The sequence below is a fragment of the Capra hircus genome, chromosome 1 (genome assembly GCF_001704415.2).
Source record: "Capra hircus breed San Clemente chromosome 1, ASM170441v1, whole genome shotgun sequence".
Taxonomy (NCBI): Eukaryota; Metazoa; Chordata; class Mammalia; order Artiodactyla; family Bovidae; genus Capra; species Capra hircus.
The window spans coordinates 95,964,323-95,983,417 of record NC_030808.1 but is presented as its reverse complement, the minus strand read 5'-3'; the positions used below and the strand labels follow the sequence as shown (position 1 = coordinate 95,983,417).

Here is a 19,095-nt window from a genome sequence, read left to right as displayed (position 1 = left end):
AGCAGATGATATTAAGAAGAGGTGGCAAGAATATACAGAAGAACTGTACAAAAAAGATCTTCACGACCAAGATAATCATGATGGTGGGAGTACTCTTGCCTGGAAAATCCCATGGACGGAGGAGCCTGGAAGGCTGCAGTCCATGGGGTCGCTGAGGGTCGGACACAAATGAGCGACTTCACTTTCGCTTTTCACTTTCATACATTGGAGAAGGAAATGGCAACTCCAGCGTTCTTGCCTTGAGAATCCCAGGGACGGGGGAGCTTGGTGGGCTGCCGTCTATGGGGTCGCACAGAGTCGGACATGACTGAAGTGAATTAGCAGTAGTAGTGATCACTCATCTAGAGCCAGACATCCTGGAATGTGAAGTCAAGCAGACCTTAGAAAGCATCACTACGAACAAAGCTAGTGGAGGTGATGGAGTTCCTGTTGAGCTGTTTCAAATCCTGAAAGATGATGCTGTGAAAGTGCTGCACTCAATATGCCAGCAAATTTGGAAAACTCAGCAGTGGACACAGGACTGGAAAAGGTCAGTTTTCATTCCAATCCCAAAGAAAGGCAATGCCAAAGAATGCTCAAACTACCGCACAATTGCACTCATCTCACATGCTAGTAAAGTAATGCTCAAAATTCTCCAAGCTAGGCTTCAGCAATATGTGAATCATGAACTTCCAGATGTTCAAGCTGGTTTTAGAAAAGGTAGAGGAACCAGAGATCAAATTGCCAACATCTGCTGGATCATGGAAAAAGCAAGAGTTCCAGAAAAACATCTATTTCTGCTTTATTGACTATGACAGAGCCTTTGACTGTGAATCACAATAAACTGTGGAAAATTCTGAAAGAGATGGGAATACCAGACCACCTGACCTGCCTCTTGAGAAACCTATATGCAGCCCAGGAAGCAACAGTTAGAACTGGACATGGAACAACAGACTGGTTCTAAATAGAAAAAGGAGTACGTCAAGGTTGCATATTGTCATCCTGCTTATTTAACTTCTATGCAGAGTACATCATGAAAAACGCTGGACTGGAAGAAGCACAAGCTGGAACCAAAATTGCCAGCAGAAATATCAATAACCTCAGATACGCAGATGACACCACCCTTATGGCAGAAAGTGAAGAGCCACTAAAAAGCCTCTTGATGAAAGTGAAAGAGGAGAGTGAAAAAGTTGGCTTAAAGCTCAACATTCCATTCAGAAAACGAAGATCATGGCATCCGGTCCCATCACTTCATGGGAAATAGATGGGGAAACAGTGGAAACAGTGTCAGACTTTATTTTGGGGGGGCTCCAAAATCACTGCAGATGGTGACCGCAGCCATGAAATCAAAAGACGCTTACTCCTTGGAAGGAAAGTTATGACCAACCTAGATAGCATATTCAAAATCAGAGACATTACTTTGCCAACAAACGTCTGTCTAGTCAAGGCTATGGTTTTTCCTGTGGTCATGTATGGATGTGAGAGTTGGACTGTGAAGAAAACTGAGTGCCGAAGAATTGATGCTTTTGAACTGTGATGTTGGAGAAGACTCTCGAGAATCCCTTGGACTGCAAGGAGATCCAACCAGTCCATTCTGAAGGAGATCAGTCCTGGGTGTTCTTTGGAAGGAATGATGCTAAAGCTGAAACTTCAATACTTTGGCCACCTCATGCGAAGAGCTGACTCATTGGAAAAGACTCTGATGCTGGGAGGGATTGGGGGCAGGAGGAGAAGGGGACGACAGAGGATGAGATGGCTGGATGGCATCACTGACTCGATGGACGTGAGTTTGAGTGAACTCCGGGAGTTGGTGATGGACAGGGAGGCCTGGCGTGCTGCGATTTGTGGGGTCACAAAGAGTCGGACACGACTGAGCGACTGAACTGAACTGAATGAAGAACAAGCAGGCGTCCTACTACTATCAATATTTTATTATTCACATTTTGATAGAGATAACATAAAATAGTATATTCCAGGGTATGGCAGTCACAGTCAAGGAAAACCTTGGCTTAGAACCCACCAAATAATTTCTAACTAGTGCTTGAACAACCTTAGACAACAGTAACTGAAGACTTTGTGAATGCAGGGAGAAAGTACCTGAAAGTAACCAAAAGGTTCAGATTAGAAAATATGCCAAGAAGATTTTCTTTCTTTATACCACTACACAGGTGAGAATGATCCAGTTTCAGCATATTTTTGACAATTTAAAACACATTAGAAAACTGGAGATTTAAACAGCATAAACACTCTTAGGCATAGCAAAATGATAGTTTTCCCTTCCAATATTATAAATTTGGCATTTCTACAGTTAGGTTAACATTGTAAAAAAAAAAAAAAAGACAGCTAAATGCACAAAAACAGTTTCACAACATCCAATTTGAAACTTCATCTATGCTGTCATCCTTTTTTTTCCCCCTGCTACAGATTTATTTCTTGCTGTCACCTAACGTTTGAAATTCTGATTCAGGGTGATGTCTGAGGTTTTTAAATAAACTGTAATACAAAATTACTATTCCTTAACACTAACCCCAGAGGGAGAAATACAAGGAAGAGACAATTGGGGCATGGATGTTTGCTAGGGATGAGCAATGATCCATTGCTGGAAATGAAAACTTACCTTTCCTCCAGCCCCAACTGTGCAGTGCAACTTGGTGTGATAAAAACCAACTATCAAAACCAAACCCTATCACTCAAGGAATTGAGTTTGTTTGAAGATATGTACACAAACCCCCAAAATCTGGAAACTTTAGGACATTTCTATTTTAAACTGTATTTTCTAGTCTTCCTCCAAATGTTTGGCATCATGGACAGAGTCCAAGATTTTGATGCGAATTTAGAATATCTCAAAACCTATTCAGAGATTTTTGTTTTAAAGATGCTTTTATGAAGATTTTTATTTTGGTGCATTCTGGCATTTTCTGGGATGACAGCCTTAGAAGAATAATTTTCAAAGCAGAGAGTTATGGTCTCATACTGTTTAATGTTATGCAAATTTTTGAATATCCTAAGTAGCTACAGAAAAGCCCCCAAATCCCAATGATACAATTTGGAAATCAAGAAATACTAGAAAATGTTTGGTGGACATGTGTAAATGGTCAGTTTTTTTTCAGCTGTGCCATGCAGGGTAAGGGATCTTCGTTCCCTGACCAGAGATGGAACCGGTACCCCCTGCAGTGGAACCGCAGAGTCTCAACCACTAGACCACCAGGAAGTCCCTCAATGGTCAGTTTTAAACTTGCAAATTCTCAAGAGGTTTTCTTTTTAGCTGGGGCTTCTGAAAGATCAGTTTATATCCATTTTGAGACCCATACAAGGACAGAGCATTTTAAGATTCTTGATTGCGACCCTGATCAAGGCCAAAATGTAATGGTATTTATGAGAAATATTGACAGGCAAATGAAATCAAATTTAGATTTTTGGATTTTAGGTTGTAACTATATAGTCTCAGTTAAGTCAGTTTTGGGTTTGTTTGTTATTTTTTGATTTGTTTAGATTTAAGTTTAAGAGGAATGAACGAAAAAGTGACTAATAATTCACCAAAACTGTTGAGATGGTTAGAGCATGACAGAGTCATTCAGAATTGCCATCAGCATGTTGCGGATATTCTATTTTCCTCCAGAAGTTTAAAAAATTTTGACCAATAACGGCATGTTCTTTCTTAAAAATATGGCACATCTTGTATCTTAAAGCAATCAGCATGAATGAAAGTGATGCCTGTTCAAGCAGACTTTGAAAGACAACACACACTATTAACACAAACAGCTCTTCAACATTTCAAGAATACAGTGACAGGAACTAGGACACGTACTAGTAGGGAAATTTTTTTTTTATTTTTTTAGCTTATGGAATGTGAGGTTAGACTTCAGCTGCTTCCTTGTCTGGGCAACGGACAAAACCCAAATGGCTCTGGCCTGAATTTTTCAAATCTTTCTAATCTACTGCACAGGAGGGACCAGAGACACCACTTACCAATAAGTCACAAGAGCAGACAGAAAACTGTTAGTAGGTCTTGACAACCAGGAATTAACAGGCTTTAAAAAAATGTGTACTTGATGCGATGTACGTAAGAAGTATGCCTTAGAAAGCAATGTTAAAGTGTGAGAAAAATGGAATACCTGTTTGAGTGGCCTCGTGGGATGTCATCTGTATCTTAATCTACACTGTTGAAATAGCCCTTGGTCTTCTTGAGGCTGTTAGAAAGTCTTCAAGAAAAATGAGCTCTATTTAAATAGTCAGTAGATTTTGGGTGGCACTTAGTGCAAGATATCTTCCCTTAGCTTGTGTGCAAGGACAACGATCTGAATGTAACTGGCATGGGGAGAACTCTCCCCATCTTAAAGGATCTTGTAGGTCATCTGCTCCCACCATGCGCTGCATGGAGGAATCCTCACTAATGCCCCGGACTAGCACCCAGCAATGACAATCACCTGACAGACCCTGGCCCCCCACTGTGGTGTAAGCAGCCGCACTGGATTTCACTGCATGATCATCAATATTGAGTAGCAAGGAATGAAACGACCTAGTGAAACTAGAAAATGGCACCCCACTCCAGTGCTCTTGCCTCGAGAATCCCATGGACGGAGGAGCCTGGTAGGCTTCAGTCCATGAGGTCGCTAAGAGTCAGACACGACTGAGCAACTTCACTTTCACTTTTCACTCTCTCGCATTGGAGAAGGGAATGGCAACCCACTCCAGTGTTCTTGCCTGGAGAGTCCCAGGGACGGGGGAGCCTGGTAGGAGGCCGTCTATGGGGTCGCACAGAGTCAGACACAACTGAAGCAACTTAGCAGCAGCAGCAGCAGCAGCAGTGAAACTCTGGGGGAGGGAGGGTTCCATTTCTCTTTGTATACAAATCTTGATAAAAACTTTTTTTGGCTTTGAAACTAGTTTCAGTTTTAGTTTTTCTCACAGGTGAATTTTTTAATCTCTAAAATTGGCTCATTTTAAAGATGATATTGAGAGATGAAAAGCACAACCACCCCCTTGCTTCTGCTAAAAAAAAAAAAAAAAAGAATTAAGGCAAACTGAAATGTTGGTAATTGTTATGAGCCACAAGAACAGTTATTCTGAAATATTCTGCATGACCTAGGCCTTCAGTATTTCAGGGCTAGGACCTGTCCTTATGGAGGAAAATGTATTTTTGGAGATAAAAGCTTCAAGGAATTCTTTAGAAATCTTTTAAGGAGCACAGATTTGTGGGGGGCTGTTTTAAATTTCGTTTTGCTTTGTACTCTGTGTAAAATATTTGTACAAAAATATAAAAAGCATGGCTTGATGGTTAACGTCTGTGTTTTATTTTTCTTGGCACCAGAAAAGCTCATGGTCTATGTCATGTCAGTGTACATACTGTAAACAAGACTGCATTAATATTGTCTTCTTATGATTTTTTGTTTCAATGAATCTAGATTTTAAAAAATACATTCACAAACTACCTTATGTTTAAACACAATGATTCCCTTTTATTTCTTTACTGTACCCCAAATCCCACAATAAAAAAAAAATCAGTTAAAGCTGTGTGTTCCGAACTTATCACTTAGAAATCAAAACGGAACAAAACATAAAACAAAGATCAGTTTGCAACATAATTTAAAGAAGCTTCTGGTTCAAAATACCACAGCAGCAATATAAAGAGCTGGTGGCAATCACATGCGGAGATGAGACCCAAATCAATGTCTTGTCCACGTCAGCATCCAATGACAGTAGTTGCTATTCGATCCCAAACGTTATTGCTGAATTTGTGGCATGGAATTTGCGAAGATCCTATTGTTCAGCAGCAGAACCTTAGCAGTAAAAATGAGAACGGGAGGATTTCATTGCTTTTGAGTGCTAAAGGGACCACAATGAGGACATCTTGGTGATCGCCTGAAGATAATCCTCAATTCCATTTGTGTGTTACCTGCTTTAAATAAATGCAAATGACAACCACCTTTACAGGAGGGGCAGAATCAGCCACTTCAAAAACTAGAGTAGTTCCCCTTCTGTGTCCCTCCCTTGCCCAAGCCACCAGATTGAAATGGCGCTGTTTTCCTAATGTGTATTTCGTTCTCATTAATAGTACATCAGCTGCTCATGTATTTAGGCAAAATCAGTAGGCTCATATTTTTGGTTTTGGATCTGTTTACAGTAATTGTTTTCTCCAGAAACGAGCCACAATAGTTTTGTTGCTGTTGGATTTTTTTTTTCAATTTTTCAAGAACAATTTGGTCAACTACTGTTTTGTTTTTTTTTCAAATGTGAAATACACCTGAGATTGCCAGTTGAGCTCTCTATATGTCTCCTGGAGATAACACTGCTGTGATGAACAGTGAAACGAAACAAACGAAACGAGGTAGGTTAAAACAGGAAGCGCAACACAGATACTGTTTTGCAACACCTTGATACCACAGGCGGCCATGCTCAGAGCTTTGGAAAAAAAATCCCAGACAGTCACAAAAGTTCAAATCATCCGTGGAAGAGTTTATAAGGACACAAGTCAACCTGAACAAAATACATACATATCTCTGCACAAACGTTGTTTACCGGATGTTGGGTAATTTAGAGGAAGGTAAAATGATTAGGGTCTCAGAATTTTGGCCAAAGCCTTGCTTTCAAGTTCTATAAAATCTGAACCAATGACGCCTGCTGGGTCCCAGGCAGGCTTAGTAGTCTAGTCCCTTCTCTCACCAACCCAGAGAGAACACAGGCAGCTCAGAGACATTTATTATTATTATTTTTTCAGTCACAGTTTTCATCTTGAGACAGTGGCACCTCAGGAGGAAGCTGGGAGCAACTAGAGCCTGGATGTCATCGATTCTCCAATTCCCAGAAAGAACAAGGTCTTAACTCCTAACGAAGCCCAAACAGAGTGACTTCCTAGCTGGGAAGTTTTGTGCATTTGAAAAAAAAAATGTGTGTGTATATATATACATTTTTAGCTTGTTTCCAGAAGCTCTTTCCATCTGACCCCCTCTGTCATCCCATCTTTTGCCCTGATCTGTTGCAGTAATCATTGAGGCAACGTTGTATATAGAGTCCCTCATTTACTAGAGTCAACTTAACTCAATGGCACTACTATCCCATGAGACACACTCTGTTCTGTACAGGGCCCTATAAAATAGGGCCTGCCAGACTCACAAAAATGGTAGTTGATTTTATTAGTCTAAGGCTAGTAGTTTAGCCACTTAAAATCTATTTCCCAAAAGAGGGGAATACTAGTATTTTTCTTCTCTTTTAAAAATTCATTAGCAGTTGCTATCAAAAAGCAACCTCTTGGGTTGGTGAAGGCAAAAGAGTTCTAAAATTACCCCACTGTGTAGTTATGGCCTTCAGTGTAAAGAGATAAGGTACATTTATTGTGCCGTCTCTCACCATTTGAAGTTGGAGATCTTAACAACATATCATATACTTAAAGCTAGCAGGCAGACAGAATTAAAAACAGACACTTTCTCAGTATGCGTTCTCTCCCCATTCTTACAAAGTAAGGGGGTAAAGAAAAAAAAGGTAAAAAACAAAACAAAACTAAAAAATCCACCGTAACACAGCTTAATCATAAGAGCACACAATATTTGTTTCTATCCCTAACTCCGAAGGGCACATGGTCCATCTCTGTCCATAGACAACGCAGCATTCTTGGGGATCTCCTGGAAATTCCTGCCACCTTTTTCTCTCCTCAACCAGGCTGCAACATTGAAAGATGGACTGTATCGGGACGGGTGGAGGGAGAGGAAAAGGGGAAAGCAGTATGTTCAACCAAGCCTTCTGATTCTGCCTCTAGACTGGCATTAAGTCCACATGAGTTATGTTCTTTTAAATTAGAAATAACGCCATGAAGATAAGTGCCAAGTGCTCTTCTGTTACCAGTTCATCATGGAATTTCTGTTGAGGGTCATGAAAAACACTTGGCTACTTCCTCCAGATCGCACGGATGCAAAAAATACCTGTTTGAAATTAAAAAGAAGTTAGTTCAACTGCATGGTTTCTCTCCCGCTTTTCTTCAACCGTCCATCCATTTTTCTCTCACATGTCCTATCCTTGCCATGTGTCAGCTCTTAAGACTCAATGGCTGGTGTTTTTAAAGCATCTTTTAATACACCGCATCCTCTGTGGGCATTCCTGCCTTTATTCCTATAAGGTTACTATTACTTATCATGGTATTGGCCTTCAGGGACCAGGAAGGGACTACATCTTGATTTGCAACAACCCTCTGGGTGCTCACTTTTTACAAGGGAGTTTCATGCTAGGATAATATGCTGGATTTCTGGTCAAGAACACAATAGGTCCTTTGTTAATTTCTGGAAAGTCACAAGGGCTCCCCTCATCTCTCTCCTAATAACAAGAGGGCAGACTTTGGGAATGAAAGTCAAGAGAGAATTTGGGGCCTACTGCCTACTATACAGCTTCATTTTTCAATTAAAAAAAACAAACAAACAAGTGGCTCTAGTCGGATAGGATAAGGTGTTTAATGCCTATTCACTTTGGCATTTCAAGAGTTAACACTTGGCTTCTCTGCTGATGTGATGAAGAAGGCATATCCTAGGCTGAAGGAGATCATGGCATTCATAAGGAGAACCGCAGTCCATTAGGTCTGGGTCTTCTAAATCATTTTATCCAACAACTGAGAGAAGGGAGCAAGATTTGGGGTACTGCTTGCCTGAGCTGAACATCCATGAACCGCTGCCTAGGAAAGTAATATTACGTGCTTTGGCCGAGTCCTTTAAGAATCAGCCGACACCACACTTTGGTCCAAGGCATTTACTTTGTCACTAGTATAAAGTCTCTGCTACTTCATTTCCACAACTTCTTTAGAACATTGCTGTCTCTCCCAACAGCTTCGTAGGAAGCTCTGTGGAAATGTGTGTTGTTCAGCTAATGCTACATATGTTAGTAAAGCTACTGTGGGGTCAGTGATCACGGGGGGAAGCACAGAGGACGTGTGGAAACACAAGGGGAGGAAAGGGCTGCTGCTCTCCAGGTTGTGTGTGCCCCGGCTCTCAGCCTCAGCGCCCTGACACTGCTGTGCTCTCAGCCTGTTCCTGAGGGTGTGGACAGGCCTTGCAGTAAGGGCTTCTAGAGTTTGGGGGTCCGTGCCTAGATCAGTCCTGGCCTTAGGATCCCTGGAGATTAGGTGGGGGCTGGAATTTTACTTGGGGTCAGGTCTGTTTTCTGGCATATTCTGATGAGGCCTTGGAAACCATTCTTGCCCCTCCCAACTGTTGTCCACCCAGACCACATCATGTCAGATTAATTGGCTGCTCCAGGGTCATACTAAGACCAGCCTGGCTTCTAGGGAATGGGAGAGAGCCAAGAGACGTAGGTCTGTTCAACCCATCACACTCTTTTCTATAAATGTTTACGTTGGCTGAATTGGGGGACGGCATTTCTAAACTGACCATAGTCACAAAGGATGGATTCACAAATGCAGTATAGCTTAGCTACCAAGAACTCTGGGTGAGTCTACAGGGAGGGCAAGGGGGAAGAATACCCTTCTGGGCGACTGTTATGCCAGACGAACACTGCCAATTTCACTGGAAAACAGTCCCCCTATGATACTTCAGAAGAAACACGGCTGGCATGACACAGGACATGGCACTAGTTGAGTTTGTGACTGTGCATTCCTCAAGGAACAGGTGGCACTTCTCAAATCTTTATATTTCTACATGTCACAGGTTTGACATTTAAAGCTGAATATGATGTGACGGGTTATGCCCCAACAGTGATTCTGTGAAAAGTCTAAACATGGAGTGTAAGGTTGACCCTCTGTGAAACGATTAATGATGGGCCAACTCTACTAAGTGTTTAGGAGAATTGGGGGTATTTGCTGAGTCATCTTAAGGCCTGCAGGCCACACAAGTTACTAAGAGTTTACAAGAAATTTTTAGATGTTTTCATGTCTTTTTTTGATGTGTGAATAGTGTATTTTGAGGGTTCACATGAGTCAAACCAAATAATGCCATTTCAAGATAATATTGATTGTTCAACACAGATGTGATTCAAATCGGTATAAAGGAAAATGAAGGTTTCACAGGTACCTGGTGGTCTCTTAAAATGCAAACACTAATGCAAATGTTGAAACGGATTTACCTTATCATTTCTTTCACATAGAAACTTTAACCTTTGAGCTCGCTTATGCATAAATACTCCATCCAAATGTCCTGTTTCCACTGACCGGATCTCAATAGCTTTCTCGCCCCAGCCCATTATCTGATTGGAATGAATGTAGGCTGTCAAAAGGAATTTCCAAAACTGCATTAAAAACATTAGATGGGCAATAACTCACAGCATCTGTTCACATCTTAACCACAAAAATGACAAACGACTTGAGATAAACAGACAAAGCAAGTCTTACAAGTGTTATTCACAGACTTTTTTTTTTTTTTTTTGGTGGAATCAAATGGTTGTTTCACATTTCTTGACTTTCGTTTCATTTGGGGGGTGTAACTGCTGAAGGAGATAAGGAATGGTTAACCTACCCACAGACGTGGGCATTTCTCCCCATTGGAGCACCACATCCTTAGTTATCCGGCCGTAGGTGTTTACATACACCCCCTCATCCTCATAGCAAACAAGCATTTCCATTCCATCTGTCTTAGGCAAGATGACAATGGCATGAGGAGTGATATTGCCCTGAATCTGGAAGACAAAGAAAGGCCAGGCATTATTCTTTTTCAAAATGAGACAGTATCTTAACTATCGACTTCTAAGAACTGAAAAAAACAAGTTCTTTCATTTCTCTTTTTCATTTGCACTCTAGAGACTGACGTTTTGCTTTGCTTAATTTAACCACTGACCTGCCAAATACCCTGGTAAATACAAACTTTGGGATGAAGTCAAGAATCCAATTCACCTGTTCCTAAAAGCAACAACTACAACGTCAGAGCACCTGCCCTGTGCCAAGCATGGGCTCTTTACATACGTAACTTCTGGGTCTTAGAACAGCTCCACATGGTAGGTGTTTCTGTCTACAGGGGAAGTGACTGCATCTCAGAGGGGTTATGTAACTTGACCAAAGCTGTACTAGCATGGGGTGGTAAAATTGGGATTTGCGCACATTCTCATGAACATTGAAAAAAATCTCGTGTTTTCTGTCTACTTTTAAAAAAGATGAGGAAAAGCGCAAACCAGTTGAATATGCTGGAAACAGCCTACATGGGACCAAAAGTTGGGACCAAAATAGGCTATGAAAATTCCATACAGATTGTTTATCTGGGTGACCAAATAAAAGAATAATCCAAATTAATGGCTTGTTGAGAAAAAAATTTAAATTACTATTCATTAAAAAGAATCATACTATTCAAATAAGCGTAGACTGACGTGTATGAAGACAGACATGGGATTGCTGTGACCCCCTGGTGGAGAGTGTCATGGCCGTCCAGTAGGTTCCAGGGTGGACATGACCGAGGGGCTGGAGAACGATCATGGGGTGGCTCGGTCCCCTCATAAAAGAGCACGGGTTGCGAGTCCGTGTGCATGTACACACACGTGAGGGAAAGCTGCAACGTGGTAACAAATGATGTGCGTGTGTCATGCACCAAAGCAACTTTTTTCAATTGTTGTGCTTCTGTGGAGTAAAGTCTTTAAACTCTTTAAAAAGCAACAGACTGAATCTCAGACTTTGTTGATGACTAGTTTCTACTGTATGTTAGCCTTGGGACTATATACATATTGGAGACACAATTTACATTGCACTTCTACTACGTGAAACCATGGGCAGCATTTCCCTTAAAAAGTCATGTTTCAGGCAATGTGTCAGGATAGTAATATGAATACTGCAAATTGCAGGACCCTGTGCCATGTTCTTTAGATGCATCACCTCAGTTAATGCCAATGATAACTCTTCGTGATAGGTCCTCTTAGCCCATTTTACAGATGTGAAAGCTGAAGGCCGAAGAGGCTGCCCATTATGCGCCTATTATTGCAAAGTGAATACATGCTAGAGCCAGAGCATGTGCTTGGGGGTGTCTGACTTTACCACATGATATTGCCTTCTACTTGAAGAGAGGAAGGAGAGCAGAGAAAGGACCACTGGCCTTCTTCCACATAAAATGAACCAATCTCCTTCATAAAGTAAAAATAGAAGCGCATTTTTACTCCTCCCCTTGCTTTAAAAAAAAAGAATTTGTGCCCTTGAATGAAAACATCACATGTATTTTAATATAAAATCCAAGGAAACAACATGTCCAGTAAATGGCAAATAATTGCTATTACATGTTACTCAGTTTCAAGCAGCTGTAAAAATTAGTTAAATTTACATGTTTTATGTATGAAAAGTATAATCTATTTGGTGAAGGCTAAAAGTCTATCTGCTTTACTGATTAGTAAAAGTTAGCATGACTTTCACCACAAATGTACAAAAACAAATCTCTACATGCAGACTGTCGAACAGAGAGTCTTGACAGTCTGCTTTTGGGAACTTACATGAGATGGTATGTAGATATCATAAGAGTTTCCTGAATCAACATCAATTACATGGAAACCAGTGTGTGAACCAAAAATAACCTTTAATCTTTGACCTTCTTCTACTGTGAGATCAACAAGCAGTGGCTTGTGCTGGAGATCTGCAAAAGACTTTAAAAATCACCCTGTGAGAGTCCACATCATGCAAAGACATTATCTTAATGGATTTTTCCTTTAGCTATTTCCTGTGGAAGTTCACGTCTGACTTTTCTTAAATCAAAAAGCTAGGAAATCTTTCTTTCAATTTTAGAGCTAGTCATATTCTGGCTCTAGGAGGAAGAGTCTAGCATCCATTCGTGCCCCTTGCTCTACCCCTTGTCCTCCAGGGAAGAGAAGTTGGTTTACAGTTGTCAATTTTGATAGTGTTATCATATACTAAACATATGGTGCCCGGATACTGCTGTTCTTTCCTGTTTATATCTGGCCTTTTCCCCAAGAAGGTCCGGTCACCTTTCTGGCTCCTCTCCTTCCTGAGTGACAGCCAGGCCCATGCATGGTTACTACCTGTTTAGGGACAGCCTGAGGAGGGGGGCAGCTGGGGCCAGCTCTGTGCTAAATAAGCCTGTTCTGAGTTATCATGCCTGCTCTGGTTCTGATTGTCCTGGTGAATGAGTGCCCATCAGATCAGCACCTTCTCTAAACTTAATGCAGAGATCTGAGACTTGGGTTTGACCAACAGAGAGGGAAGGTTGAGGTGGTACATCTCAAGACCTGCGGCTTACATTGGCTAGCTGGGTTTACCTAGAAAGAAAACAAAGAGCTCCAGCCACAGCTATCAAAGTTCTGTGTGTGAGACTCTGGAGTCTAAGCCCCAGATAACTGTTCAGTCTCCCCTCCTTTTCCTCTGCCAATATTTCAATGCCACTCTACCTGTACTGGCCTAGAAATCTGGGAGAGAATCTGTGAAACAACAAGTGCCTTGGCCGCTTAACAGACTCCTCCTTCCTTTTTCACTAACATCATTTTCACATATGGGAGGTTTGAGCCAAATCCTCGTGTCCCATAGGAGGGCTCAACCTCCTGCCAGCTCTAGACTTTTCCTATTCAAGTCCTTGCCTTTGCTCATCCTCCTTCCAGGCTGGGCATGGTTTGCTGAACAAAGCATTCTGCCATCAGTTCTGCACTTTGGCTTGTACACTGATAGCAGTAACTTCAGAACTTGAACAGGTCTCGATGGAAAAGCTTTTGCAAAGAGAGATTTTGGCAGAACAGCAGCACCACTGTAGCTTTCAGGAGTCATGCCAAGTGTTATTACTAACCTAACGCAGCCCAAAATTCTTCTCCATAAACGTGGGGTTATGGAAGGGTACCCATTTCCATTGATGAGCCCACCTTCCTGAGCACATCACAAACAAACTCCTTGTGCTGCTAAGAGAATAAGACAGAACTGGGGTGATTCGGCCTGAAGAGGGGCTCATAATGTTCCCAGGGCAGCTTCTGCCCTCACATGGCTTAGGTGGCAAGAAATAATACATAAAGGGTCAAAGAAAGACGAGAGTTGTAAAGGTGGGGAGAAAAGTGAGAGCCAAGGAGATATAAAGAGAGAGATGTAGGCAAAAAGAAAGAATGAACAGAAGATAAATTAACACTGGCTATGGGTAGACTGTGTGTCTCTGAAAACATCAGACTGCCTGTAAGTCCTGGTCCTTCTAGCATTTGGGGGTCAGCTTTCATCAGCTGGAGTCAATGGGACCAGCATCACTCCATACTACTTCTGTTGATTCTCATGAGTGATCAAGCCAACCACGGTGAGTACCGATTTAGACAAGATGAAAAAATGAAAAAGCAATGAAAGTTGAAGGATGCAGAGAATCTAGGCCATTTCCACATGTGACTCTATTCAGTATTCACTTCATTGAAGTCCAATAGCAATAGGGATATACGACCATCAAGTGAGTTTTAGGGACTTTAAACCAAAACGGCTTAAGAGGATTGTAAGATTAACACACTCAGTTCAAACTTGAGATACAGTGCTGCTGTTGGTCTGCCTTTTTCAGATGAAATATCAGAGTTAGGTGGGGGCATAATGAATTTCATTGTCTAACATTACAATGAATGCTTTGCCCGGTAACCATTCCCCATTAAATGCCACTTAGACGTGATGGTGCATAGACCTGAAATGGAGGAGGAAGGTACACCCAAATTTTAATTTGATTAATTTAATAGCATTTGATAATACCCAGTCTTTACTTCTAGAATAACAAACAAGAGTTCCTACACTTTTAGAAGAGAATTATTCTATATAGAAAACTTGGTACAAGTCTCTGTGTAAGATAGAGCAGTGTTACCTGACAGAAACCTACAGAAACAAGCCCTTGTTAGGTAATTCACATGTCTACTTACCTTAAATGCCATGAACTTATGATACGGTTTAGGAGCCCAAGCATATATCTCCACAGCATTCTTTAAGGCAATCACCAAGAATTTGATCCTTTCATATTTAACTGCAATAGAAACATTACGAGTTAAGTTTATTAATTTAATCCAGTTTCTGTGTTGATGACTGGTTCCCGGTGCCTCAGTGGTAAAGAACCCGCCTGCAGGATTCGATACCTCGGTCTGGAGGATCCGCTGAAGGAAATGGCAACCCACTCCAGTATTCTTGCCTGGAGAATCCCATGGACAGAGGAGCCTGGTGGGCTACAGTCCATGGGTCACAAAGAGTCAGACACAGCTGAGCAGGCACGCACGCAAACACACACATCACTATATATCACCCTAACTGAGAGCAGTGCTCTGGTGTGGGATGTTCTTGAAACTGAAAGTCACTCGGTCGTGTCTGACTCTTTGCTTCCCCATGGACTATACAGTCCACAGAATTCTCCAGGCTAGAATATTGGAATGGGTAGCCTTTCCCTTCTCCAGGGGATCTTCCCAACCCAGGGACTGAACCCAGGTCTCCTGCATTGCAGCTCTCCGGTATGGGATATTCTTACAGGTATGGATTTAACTTCTTTTAGTAAACTTGTCTGCAGAATACCTGGGGCCTTTTGTTTCCTCCTGAAAGCTCTATCTCAAGATGTAACTGGTTAGGACTGCCTCTCTCACCACCAAGTCTAGATGTGAATTACTTATTGTAAGAAGAATCTGTATAAAAATCCTTCATGTTTCCTTGCTCGGCTTTTACGTTCACTCACATGTAAGCAGCTGAGAGCTGGTATGTCAAGATGGCAGAAGAATCAACAAGTGGGTAGAGACAGAATGTCTGCCGTTTGCTTATTATTCAAACTTGGATTCCAGTTATTGGAAATTTAAAAGGGACTAGTGCCCTTAACAAGAGACCCCAGAGAGATACCGCTCCCTTCCTACTATGTGAGGCTATAACAAAAAGACAGCTTTCTATGACCCAGAAAGCAGGCCCTCACCAGACACTGAATCTGACAGCACTTTGATCTTGAGCTTTTCAGCCTCTAGAGCTTTGAGAAAGAAACTCCTGTTGTTCATAAACCACCCAGCCTGTCATATTCTGTTACAGCATCTTGAACAGACTAAGACAATACACATGGAATTGCTTTAATTCTTTACTGGCCGCACAGCATCGAATGTGGGATCTGTTTCCCAACCAGGGATGGGACCTGTGCCCCTTGCACTGGAAGGAGGATTCTTTTTAAAAATTTTATTTTTAATCAAAGGATAATTGCTTACAGAATTCTGTTGTTTTCTACAAATATTAACATGAATCAGCCATAGGTATATATGTCCCCTCCCTCTGGAACCTCCCTCCTGTCTCCCTCCCCATCCCCCCCACTAGGTGGATACAGAGCCCCTGTTTGAGTTCCTTGAATCATACAGCAAATTCCCACTGGCTATCTATCTATTTTACACATGGTAATGTAAGTTTCCATGTTACTCTCTCCATACATGTCACCCTCTCCTTCTTCCCCCGCCCACCGTGTCCATCAATCTGTTCTCTACGTCTGTTTCTCCATTGCTGTGGAAGGTGAATTCTTAACTACTGGACCACCAGGGAAGTCCCAGCAGTTGTTTCATTTTATCTTTTATAAAATGTTTGAACACTCAGAGTATTCTGTATCCTAAAGAAATTGGCCCAGGATAACTGACCAAATTCTTGCTCTCTGAATTCTTTCTCTATAGCATACCTCCCCATATTCTGATTTAATATATTTTCAACTACTTCCTCTGCAATTCACTTCCGTATTTCTCAATGACATGCTAATAATGTCTTATTTAAGTTTCTTCAGTTGTCGATATTATCTGATATTAGCTACTGACTCTGGAGCATGGAAAGGATCTCATCTCTTATCACTGCCTCCTCTCTCTAGTTCTCTCTCTCTCAAATGTAGCCATTTCTTCTTCCCTCACACCTCCAACACAGTTATAGTTACAGTTTTTAGTTAAGTCAATATCTTGTGTTAAAATCATTACTGTTCATAGATGAGACATGTGGTATACCCTTATTATAATTCCTTTCTTGTTTTCCCCAATTTTTTTCCACTTCCTATTTTTTATGCATCTATCTCTAAGCACATGGAAATTTTCTGTTAGTGTTATAAATGCCTTTAATACAGTCAAATATGACAGGTAATCTATTAGTAACATTTTTTTTCTTGGAGGTACCTCTTCCTAAACTCTCCATTGTCCCACTCTGCTTGGACTAATTTCTTTCTCTCTCTCTCTCCACACACACACACAAACTGGTTTTGTTTCTCTGGAGAACCTTGCCTAATACAGATGGGTTATAAATTACTAAGTGAAAAAAAAATGTTTCCTTTAGAACTTTGAAGGCCTTGCTCCATTGTCTTCTAATCTTCCAGCATTGCTATAAGTCCCAGGCCATCTAATTCTGGGTCTAATTATAAACTGTTTATTTACTTATTATTTATTTATGGTTGCATGGTGCAGCTTGGGATCTTAGTTTTCTGACCAGAGGTCAAAACCAGACCTTTGGCAGTGAGAGCGTGGAGCCCCAACCACTGGACCACCAGGGAATTATTTACTTGTAATCTGAAAGCTTTAAGAGCCTTCTCACTTCCTGGGTACTGAAATCTCATGTTGCTGTGTCTTCTCGTAAGTCTTTTTTCATTCATTTTTCAGTATTTCATTCATTTTCATATACTGGGTACTCAGTGAATCTTTTTATTTGGAGATTTTTGAAGTCTTAATTCTAGAAACTTTTCTTGTATTTTTTCTTTGATGCCTTCTTCCCCTTCCATTTCTTAATTTCTCTTTTTCTTAAAACTTATATAACTTAGATTTTGAACCACTAGGATTGAATCTTTCTTTTTCTTACCCATCCTCTCCTTTTTCTTTTCATTCCACTTCCTAGACATTTCTCATCTTTATTTTCCAACTCTTTTATAATACTTTTTATTCCTGCCTATATATTTTAATTTTCAAGGTGTTTTCCTTGTTCTCTGAATGACATTCCCCAACCTTGTTTCATCTTTTTTTTCTTTTTTTCAAAACCCTATTCTTCTTTTATGGAAATGGTATTTCTAATCTCCCTGAAGTTATTATAGTTTCTTAAAAAGATTTTTTTTTTGTTCCACTCTTCATTATCCTTGTTTCCTCTAATAGTCCTTTCTTTCTAAGTTTCCTTCCTTTAAGTGGATTTCCCCACTGTATGCTATTGTGGGCTTATCAATTGCTGGGCTTCACTTTTAAGGTGGTTAAATAGCATGCTCTTTCCACAATATATCAAATATTAGTACCTGAACATCTTTTCTTTCTGGCCATTTAGCTAACCCAAAGACAACCGTTCAATCTCTTGCTTGGGGATACAAGCATGCCTGGCAACATTTGGAGAGCCACGCAGGGTAAGAAGGTGTGTGTGTATCCGTGTGTCCTCATAACCACTGTTCCCCATCAGGAGGCTGGCTGTGCCCGCCTTCCGCTGCAGTCAGGGAGGGTGCTGCCTGACTGAGCTCTGCAGGATTTGCTGTTCATGAGCTTTCCAACAATCCTCCCCTTTTTAGTCCCACCCTCACCTCCACCTCAAATACACCTGGGGCCTCAGGTCCCAGGCCTTTCTGGGTTCTGTTGAGTGACTGGGTTGATTTTGATGATTTTCCTGAGAGCAGACTTAGAATTCAGCATTTCCTGATCAGTCAGGTCTATTCCAAGTCATCTAACTACTCTTGTTCAATTTTTTGACATCTCTTGTTATCTGGTTTGTCTTCTTCTGGTTCCTTTGTCCTGTGGGTTGATAGCATTTTTATTCCTTTATTGTCATTTTAATGGGTCTTTGGGAGGGAGTCAAATTGGAGCCTAGGACTTTATTCTGAATGCACTCTTTGAACTTCAAAGATCTGACTTTTGGAGAAATAATGCAAGTATATTTAAGGTTCCAGCAGTGTCTTAAACTGGTCACAGATGCATCACCAGTATCTGATAGAAAAAAACTGAATGAAACTTAACTGAATAGTTTGGATTGAGCAAACAATTCCACATCTTGAGACTTACCAACTTTGTAATGTATACAGCCTTCCAAGTCTCCCACAGTGATCCAGCCTTGTTTCTTTTCTACTTCTGGGTCATTGTGTAGTATTCTGTTTCTTAACCATGAAAGATAGTAAACTCGTAACTTATTCTTCTTTCCTGTTAAAATAACAGAGATTTAATTTCAAGGTCTGGAGACAGCTTTTTCTCTTAATCCTTCCCCATCTCCATTTTATTTTTATTTACAATTGTGTGCATATGTGAAGGCATAATAACCAGTGTCTC

The 19,095-nt window shown here is 41.0% G+C and overlaps 1 protein-coding gene across 6 annotated transcripts in view; it reads right to left on the bottom strand.

The window, feature by feature from the left end:
* The window catches only part of TNIK (TRAF2 and NCK interacting kinase), a 396,955-nt gene continuing 383,114 nt past the window's right edge, over positions 5,255-19,095 (bottom strand). For all 6 annotated transcript variants that reach the window (XM_013964598.2, XM_005675313.3, XM_013964609.2 and 3 more), the window contains 6 exons: positions 18,835-18,969; positions 14,755-14,855; positions 12,373-12,522; positions 10,428-10,587; positions 10,039-10,178; positions 5,255-7,895 (listed from right to left, as the gene is read on the bottom strand). In XM_013964598.2, coding sequence (XP_013820052.1) covers positions 7,812-7,895; positions 10,039-10,178; positions 10,428-10,587; positions 12,373-12,522; positions 14,755-14,855; positions 18,835-18,969 — 770 coding nt within the window. In that variant the 3' untranslated portion in view covers positions 5,255-7,811. The remainder of the gene's footprint in view (positions 7,896-10,038; positions 10,179-10,427; positions 10,588-12,372; positions 12,523-14,754; positions 14,856-18,834; positions 18,970-19,095) is intronic.